The sequence below is a fragment of the Lactuca sativa genome, chromosome 1, assembly GCF_002870075.4.
Source record: "Lactuca sativa cultivar Salinas chromosome 1, Lsat_Salinas_v11, whole genome shotgun sequence".
NCBI classification, from domain to species: domain Eukaryota; kingdom Viridiplantae; phylum Streptophyta; class Magnoliopsida; order Asterales; family Asteraceae; genus Lactuca; species Lactuca sativa.
This window is the reverse complement of record NC_056623.2, coordinates 195,051,939-195,061,892: the sequence shown is the minus strand read 5'-3', so window position 1 is coordinate 195,061,892 and position 9,954 is coordinate 195,051,939. Positions and strand designations below refer to the sequence as shown.

General features: G+C 30.1%; 1 protein-coding gene across 1 annotated transcript; it reads left to right on the top strand.

Moving 5' to 3' along the window:
* Positions 1–1,056: 1,056 nt before the first annotated feature.
* On the top strand, positions 1,057–7,294 carry LOC111881062 (10-epi-juneol synthase). Its single transcript, XM_023877452.3, has 7 exons — positions 1,057–1,338; positions 1,452–1,722; positions 1,800–2,175; positions 5,807–6,025; positions 6,179–6,317; positions 6,427–6,675; positions 6,908–7,294. The coding sequence occupies exons 1-7, from the start codon at positions 1,162–1,164 to the stop codon at positions 7,202–7,204; spliced, it is 1,728 nt and encodes a 575-aa protein (XP_023733220.1). The 5' UTR covers positions 1,057–1,161; the 3' UTR covers positions 7,205–7,294.
* The last annotated feature ends 2,660 nt before the right edge of the window (positions 7,295–9,954 follow it).

Below are 9,954 nucleotides of genomic sequence, written 5' to 3'. Positions count from 1 at the left end.
CATCAAATATAAACTAACCATGGTTTAAAATAAAATCATCTTGTTTTAAATTACTTTTTATATGTGACTAAAAGGTAGGTTATAGTCATACTTAACAAGTTTATGTTTCACAAAAAATACCAAATGTCACACTAATAACACATTCTTGTCGCCAAAGAGACAACTAACGCTACTTTATTAATGAAATTTTTATCTAAAAAGTATTTACGACCATATATTCGATAAAATCCTTGAAAATAGCCACACTTTTTTATGCAAGGGTCACACTTTTAAATGCTTAAATTTAATGTTACCATAAGATGTCTAGTATGTAACGACATACGATCACTTTCGACAAAAAAAACAATGTGACTATTGGGGTATGGTCACATTTTTTAAACTCAAAAAAATATAGTTACATGTCTTTTTTCTTGTAGCGGAAGGTTTTATGTCTCCATCTTTAGGTATAGGGAAGTAGAAGAATAAAGGGACCAACATCTCTATTTTTTTAATAAGTTAATAAATATAAAGTGGTAAAAAAACCACATTGGCCAAATTTGTCATTGCATATTGATTATGGACCAAAATCGAAACAAAACGGAACTATAAAGACATTAAGAGTTTTAAAAAAAAAGTTAGGTTATCCAACACGAAAAGTACCACAAATCATAGATACAATTCATATAATTTAATGTAATAATTGGTACTTTAGAATATGTAACACTCATTTTCAGTTACATGGATGAAAATCACAACCAAATAAAAATTGGACTATTCCAATCATGAGTTTTGTTCAATGTATGGAAATAAAAAAATTAATGGACTGAAATTGTAGTTTGTACCGTGTCACACTCATCATTTTTGTAATATGATCTAAAAAATTTAGACCACAAAAACCAATTATTACATATATTTCTTTATGATATTCCATTTCAATCATGAAAGATAATTGAATATGATCAAATTATTTGTATCTATCCAAAATACGAAAAGGCCCACCAAACAACTTTTTGTGTTACCAAATTGAAAAATCATAAACACAATCTCTATTTGTCTTTGGATATTTAGATATCCAAGCTATCCAATGACGTTATATGTATATCTTCCATCCTATGCTGATTAGAAAATAGTACACCATATTGGGCTGCATAGACTATAAGTACCCCTAAGATTATTACAGTCATGATCCATACATCTTTAACCAAAACTACATCAAAACCTTCAAGAATGGCCCAAAATGAATCTAATACTACCCTAAAAGAAAACAACCAAACCAACACAGATCCAGTTCGTCCTTTTGCCAACTTCCCTCCGCCTATCTGGGATGATCATTTATTGTCGTTAACTGTTGACTATTTGGTAAGAGTACTTCCCATTAATTACAGACTCGAACCATGCATGCCCTCATGTAATTAGGAGGGGTTTTTATTGTATCATTTGGTTATAATTAACTACGTGTGGTTTCCTCTTAGGAGTTGGAAGCATATGCTAAAGCCATTGACGAGCGAAAAGAAGAGCTGAGAAGATTGATAATTAATCCAAACATCGATTCAAATGCGAAATTATGTTTGATCAATTCTGTATACCGTCTTGGCTTGAGGTATATGTTCGCGGAAGAGATTGAATATCAACTTGACAAACTTTTCAAGGAGTTGAACATGGAAGATTATGATCAAGCTGATCTTTATACGACTTCAATCAACTTCCAAGTTTTCAGACAACATGGTTATAAGTTGTCTTGTGGTATGTTAATCATGATTTTAAACAAAGTTTGAGGCATGTCTTATTGTTAAAACTGTTTGCTATATATAATTGCACAGATGTGTTTAAGAAGTTCAAAGACTATAACTCAGGTAAATTCAAGGAATATATTACAGATGATGTAAGGGGCATGTTAAGTTTTTATGAATCTACACAACTGAGAATCAGAGGAGAATCTATTTTAGATGAAGCCTTCGTCTTCATAGAAGCTCAACTTGTAGATTTGGTAGATACTCTTGAAGGTAATCTTGCACGGCAGGTGAGACAGGCGTTGAGGAGCCCTTCACATCGAGGGATGCATATAGTAGAAGCAAGGCTATATTTTTCGAACTATGAAGAAGAATGTTCTACATATGAGTCACTATCAAATCTTGCAAATACACACTTCAACTACCTGCAGCAACTACACAGAGAAGAACTATGCATTTTCACAAAGTAAGTTAAGAATTAACCAAGCTTCACAAACGTTTCTAGTTATTGATTTATATTTCTCTAATAAACTAAAAAATCAGTAATGATTTTTAAAAGATCCTTAAACATATAATGTTTGTAATACAAAAACTCATCGCACATTCCTTTAACAACATATATAAAGGTTTATACATAAGCGTCGCTTTACTTATTTACATATCAGACCTATATATTATTTTATATATTTTATATTAATTAATTAATAAAAAAATTATATTTTTATGTTGTGATAAACTTTAGAATACAATAAATATTTATTGGCTTTATAAATGTAAAAGTATTAATGAAAATTGTTTGTTTATTATTTGTGAATACCAACATTTTTATTAATGGTTAACTTGGAAAAGATGTAAAACTTTCATGTTTACGATTTACACCAAAAGATATTTCAAATTACAACCTACAGTGTTTTCGATTTTTTATTTTTATTTAGATTGAATATCCGGTTTTGTATGCTAACTTTGGCAAATAAACAAAATAGAAATTTTGGGAAGTTGTTGGTTTTCTTGTAACAAAAACGTTTTGGCTTAATTCCGAAAATTGTAAAACTTATCTATCTTTTAATAAAAACCTACAAAATTTTCTAACTTTTCCGAATGATTGTTGAGTGCAATTTTTTTTTAGCATGGTATCATTATCCTCCTAATAATAGTTTTGTCACTTGTCCTTTTCTAGTGTATTATGTCACATGGTTTTTTATTTTTTCATTTTTTTCTATGTTATTTTATAATTTTTTTATTTTATTAAATTTTCACATAATATTTAAATGTAATAATAATAAATGTATATTAATACGTTCTAATTTCAGAATTACTAAATTAAAGTCTTATTAGTTTTCTTTGTTTATTTATCTAAATTATTTGTTTAATTTTTTTAAAAAAAACCCTCTTTAATTTCAATAATTTACTAGTTTTCTCATTTTTTTTATAAATTCAAACTTCAAATGTTTAAATGTCATGTTTAATCAACTTTTAAATAAACTCATATAATACATAAGTCTCACACCTAATATGGTTATATACAAAACTGAAAAATATCGGCAGGATGTTTGATATGTGATGATGTTTTTATTTTGAGATGGTAAAAATCATAGATATATAGTTGTATGTGGAATGACCCAAAGACTTTAACAAAAAGAGTAATGATTGGAAAAACCTAGAGACTTACAAGAAAAAAGATAATAGTTGTATGAGAATCTAACGGAAATTTCCAGAAAAGTCATAATATTTTAGTCTGATTTATGAAAAAGTCTGGAACTAATTTTTGTTTATAGAAAAGCACAGAATACCGGCTAAAACTTTGAAAAAACCCTTTTCGGCCGGTTTAGTAGATTTAGTCTGTATTCTGTCCTTTTTCGTTAGTTTGCTCAAAATATTAAGATTTTTCTGAAAATTACCCGATAACCAAAATATTGTGACTTTTTTGAAAATTACTATGAAATTAATGGATATTATTATTAACAAATCATTTATAAACATAATTTATTTAATTATAAACAAAAGAAATACATTTGTTGTTAATTTCTAGGAATAGAATGGTCCGCTATGTACTTCTCTATTGTTTGTTGACCACTTCAAAGTCGCTATGTTCTTCCTATGTATCGTTGTTGATGTCATATTGAGAAGTACTCTGTTAGACGTGACCAATACAAGAGTTAATAATATTTATTAATACACAATCAATAAGTGTCTAATTACTATTAGGCATGTATGATCACGTGTTATTAGAAAATATAATTACACGAACATATAGATCTTTCATTATGTTCTTTAACAGAACTACCACCTAACCTCCAAATATTATCCGTTAACAACCATAAAATTACACACATCTATCGAGAGTGAAAAGTGAACTTTGAATGACAATTTAAATAGATAATAACCCTTCACTTGTTTCCATATAAATTATCATTCACGGTTTAATTTTCACATTTTATAGATGTGTGTTAGCCGATGGTTGTTAACATGAAATGTATGAATGTTGGTTTGTAGTTAGGTTAAACAACATAAGAGAAACACCAACATTAGAGGAATGTTAATTAAGTTTATCTCATCATCATACCCACAACAATGCATAGGAAGAACGTAGAGAGTTTGAATGGTCAGGAAGCAATAGAGTACTTGGACCACCAATTTATTCCTAAAATTAACAACAAATGTATTTCCTTTTTTTATAATAAAAATATTTTTTATGTTTATAAATGATTTGTTAATAATAATATCCATTAATTTCATGGTAATTTTCAAAAAAGTCTCAATATTTTGGTTATTGTGTAATTTTTGGAAATGTCCTAAAATTTTGAGCAAACTAACGAAAAATGACAGAATACCTGCAAAATCTGCGAAACCGGCCGAAAAGTGTTTTTTCGAAGTTTTAACCGGTACTCTGTGTTTTTCTATAAATAAAATTTAATTTGCGACTTTTTCATAAATTGAACCAAAATTTTATGATTTTTTTTTTGGAGATTTTCCAGAATCTAATAGCATATACATCCATTGCCTTTTTCTTTTAAGTCAAGTCCTCCCACGCATAACCATTCTTTTGGATTGATAATCAATGTCTTTCTTCCTCTTTAAAATAACTGTTACCCTTTTTAATTTACACTATTGTCACACATTTTCATCTCATCTCACATATAACTATTGCCCTTTTCTTTTTAGTCTCTCAGTCATGTAAAAAAAAACAAGAAGCGCAACGAGAAACTATTATATATAGAAAAACCAGAAAATAGCTTAATGAAATGCTGAACTTTTTTGTTAACAGAAAGTATGAAATGACATAGTTGGAGATTTTTTTTTTTGGACCTAGAGATAAACCACGTAATCTATTAATCTTGTTAAAATTTGGGCCGGTTTATAAATTATTCGAAAGTGAGATAGATATTCTTAATGATCATGGGCTCTATTACCTTCAAAATAACCTTTTATAAAGTTTCTCAAAATCCGAAGTTAAAGTCATTATTCCTAGCCCAAAAAAAATAAAAAATAAAAATAGATTTGGATTTCTTTACTAAAAATATGGAAACATCTTACATGATAATGATATAGAATAACAGCTTACATTTATCGACTTTTCCACCTAGATTATTATATTCAACTAATCTACTCCAAGACTTGCAGAAACATACTTCTCTTATCCCCTTTGTTCTCGGGTTTGCAAATCATCCTCACATGTTCTACATATGTTGCACATAGTAATAGATAATCTTAGGCCCTAGTAAATGCATGTTCTTACCTTTTTTTATCGTTTAAATTATATAACAAATCATCTATCTGTAATTTCCGTTGGCTATTTATAATCCTTCTTTTAGTACTAGCTGCAAGATAACAAATAAAGTCTTTACTTATTTCTCCAACATTTCCTTGAATATCATTGTATTTTAGATTTAATTGTGCTACAATAATAATAAAAGGGAAATTGTTGATGCTATGAGTAGGATTACTCATTCGTTAGTCGAACATAACATACACGTAAATAGATTCCACACAAGTTAATACTAGTGTATAAATATCATTGCCATAATTATTAGAATTTAGAAGCATATTAGTGTTCATGCTCCTAAAATAAGAGAGAGCTTGATATTCTTTTGTTTCAGATGGATCAAGGACATGAAGTTTCAAACTATAACTCCTTTTGTAAGAGACAGAACGCCAGAACTCTATTTATGGGCAATCGGTATAATTCCCGAGCCTCATTACTCTCATTCTAGAATCATACTAGCAAAAATGGCACAACTAGTATTGGTGTTAGATGACATATATGATGCATATGGTACTATTGAGGAACTTCGACTTCTAACGGGTGCCATAAACAGGTATATTCTTATTGAATATGCTACTAACCTATATGATGTTAAATAGCAAAAATTTGTATGATGAAAAACTTAAATGGTGATTCATTCCATATCTTTAGTAACATAAATCATTAAACGACCATTATTTGATGATAAACATGGTTTAAATTTTAGTTGGGAAATTAATGCTATGGAACAACTTCCGGAGTATATTAAACCATTTTACAACATTCTCTTGAACGAGCTTACTGAAGTTGAAAAACAACTATCTAGAGAGGGAAGAGCAAACAGGGTTTATGCTACAAAACAAGCAGTATGATATCATTTCACCTTGTGTAACGAAGATTCCAATTATTTATGTCTACTTAAATATTTTACTTTTTCTTAATTTTTTTATTTTCATTTCTGTCATGATAAGCTAGTTTCAAAAACTAGCCGGAGGTTACCTACAAGAGGCTGAGTGGAGATGCCAAAGACACGTGCCATCATTTGAAGAATATTTGAAGAATGGATTAATTACTTCTGCCTACGATGTTTTTATATACTCTCCTTTAATGTTTATGGGAGATATTTTCAGTAAAGAGGCTTTGGCTTGGTATGAGAGTCGTCCAAATATTGGGGAAGCTACAATGTCACTTGGAAGACTTTATAATGATGTTACGAGTTTCCAGGTTTGTAATTCATAATTACACATCTCATTATAGAAACAACGACTTTTAGAAAATAAATGAATGGTTTCCTCCACATGCAAATGTTTACAATAACCATTATCGGTATTTCAGACAATTGAAGTATGTAAATCAAATTTATAACTATCTAACAACAAACAACATAGTAAATTAAAAGTTTGTCTTAAAAATTAAACATGAAAACTGTTTAACATAGTTAAATGTCTATATGAAGTTTGAGGGTGAAAGAGCACAACAAGTCGAATCAGTACATACATATATGAAGACTTTCGGGGTACCAGAAAATGTAGCTGTTCAAGAACTCAAGAAAATGATTGAAAATGACTGGAAAGATATAAACGAGGGTTGTCTTAAGCCAACCGAAGTGTCAATGGAACTTCTTGCACCCATTCTTAATTTTGCTAGAATGAATGATATGGTATATAGGTACAGTGACACTTTCACTTTTCCAGAAACAACGATTGTGGAGTATGTTAATCTGTTATTCATAGATTTTGTTCCAAAATATTAATAATCTAGTCATTCTCATGTATTTAATTTGGTCATTGGGAATAACTTTCTTCATGATTAATAATAATATGTTATATCTACATTCGGAAGATATGTATCGGGTTCATATAGTTTCTGTTAATTATCGCTATTATGAATGAAAACTTTATGTGATGTCATGAGGAAGCATATTCATACATTAAAAATATTTGAAAAGGTAAGAAGTTTGAAGCAGTTTATAAACTTTATGGATCTGTTTTTGTTTTTGGTTTGGACCCTATCGTTAACCCTTTAGTTAGGTTTAACCTAATTAGTTTTTCTTTTCTTTGTAACTATACTTTCTTTAAACAATAATGAAACCCTAGCTGTATGTTGTCTCTGGTGTTCATTAGTTTATATGATAACAAAGTTATGATTGATTGATATGATTTTCTGATTAGTTTATACATTTTGTCTGTTTTAACCTTTTCGAATTTGTCATTTTGAGTGTTTCGATTGTTGCTGTTATTTCGTCAATATCCGGTGTGATTGTTCAAAGTTTAGTTTGTCTGGTTATCAGTGCTTGTCGATTTCGAGGTTTTTCTTTTATGTTTGTCTGTTGTTGTTGATTATTGGTTTCGAGGGTTTGATTTGTTTGTCTTTTCAACGTTTAGGATTATTGTTTGCCTATTTGCTATTAATATAACTCCAAAGGATAGATCGGTCTACAAAGTTTCTTTTGATGAATGTGTCTACTGCACATAGAGGAACCATTAGGAGTCTTAATTATCATTGTTATCAAACAAAGCAAAGCAACAGCAAGACATACCATCTAGATCGTTTCAACCATCATTCCAGTCATATAACCCTCATCTAACACATTATAATAATGTTGCATCTATAGTTGAAAATAATTTTCATGCTACCACTATGTCATCATCTATATTGGATCCTCAAGTTCTTCAACAGTTCAAATGGCTCCTTGCTTACAAATACACAACCATGTCTAGATCCTCAAGTTCTTGAGCAGTTCAGGTCTTTCCTCATCCATTACTTCAAGAATTCCTTCATTTTTATGGATCTTGGATTTTCATAAATTGTATGTTCTGGTCTTCACTTTGTATATGTGAAACGTATGTTCGATTTTGTATGTTTGTTTTTTATATTTTTTGTACTTTGGCTTCACAGTTTATGTTTGTTTGTTTGATAGTTGTATTAGCTTAGTTGTCCTAACCTAATTGGTCAGACCCTAACCAACTTCCTTGTATTACATATATAAGGGCAAATAGTTAGAAATAGTATCTTTTGAGAGCTTTCTTAAATCATTGGAATTTAGTGCTTTTTACTCTGTAATACAAATCAGATCTTATTTACTTTGATGTGTTCTTATGATTTTGTCTTGGAAATTATGATCTCTTTCTTATAGATTCTAATGATCCTACAAATGGTATCATAGCAGAAATTTCTCTAAGCTTGTTTTCAAATCTCAAAACACATTCGTGTTCATCGAGTTTTCTGATTTTGACTCTGAATTTCTTAAATCTATTCCACATTTTGCAAGGCAAACTAGAGAGAATAAATCCCTTATCTAGTAAATCTTGAAGTTGTGTAACATCCCATTTTACAAACCAAATTTTTCATTTTAAAATATAATTATCAGGACATGATTTATGGTTTATACTTTACTTTTGATGACTTTTAGAGTTCTCGGTCTAGGACCGAAAACACCATGTTTTCGGTGGTGTTTGGACCGAAATCACCATATGATTTCGGTGGGCTTAATGAGGATTTCGGTTGGGTTTTGGGCCGACCCTTTGTAATTAGGTCTAGGTGTATGTATGTATGTATGTATGTATGTATGAATATATATATACATATATATATATATATATATATATATATATATTGTGTTGTTTCAGCTGTGAGAGAGGCTGGCCATTCCATAGAGCTGAGATCAAGTTTAGAGAGAAAGAGAGAACCGAGAGCAATTCTAAATCTTATGTACTAGACTATTATCAATATAGTGTGCATTGAAGATTGATAATTGTGTTCTTAATTCATAATAATTGTTTTTGGGTTAATCATTAGATTGGGATTCCACACCAATTCTGGTGACTCCGATTGATACACTAGATCACGGATTTTACAATTGGTATGAGAGGAAGGATTGGTATCAATCGATTTGGCCTAAACATTACACGTTTCTTGGAATTGTCTTGGTATTTGTGGTGTCTTTAAGTCCTTTTCGATGAAAAATAACCGAAAAATTGTTGTTGTTGTTCTTCGTATTCTTCATCTTATTGGATACTTTGATCGAAATTCGTTTTGTTAAGTTACCAATTTTGTGTTTCCAGTATTTTTGGGAGTTTTCAATTAGATTTAGATGTTCTCGGCTAGGTTTCAGGTGATTTCGGCGGCTACCAGTGTTCTCTGTCAACAAGATTAATCGTCTAGTTATCGGTCAAACTTTGTATTCAGTCAACGATATCGGTCAAAACAGGGTATTCGGTCAACATTCTCGGTTAAAGGGTTTTCAGTCAACAATCTTGACTTTTTGATTTTTCGGTCAAACCTAGTAGTTTTCGGTTAAATCATTTACTTTTCAGTTTACCATGGACTCATAGAACACTTCTCTTTCTACAATGCAAAGTGATCTTAATTCGGTTATGGAGACAACAACTCGAATTCACCGGCTGCTGACTGCTGATGAATTTCTTGAATGGAAATTCAGATTTGAGAAATATGTCAAGATTAAGGATAGCAAAGTGTGGAGAAGCTTTCTAAGATGTCAAA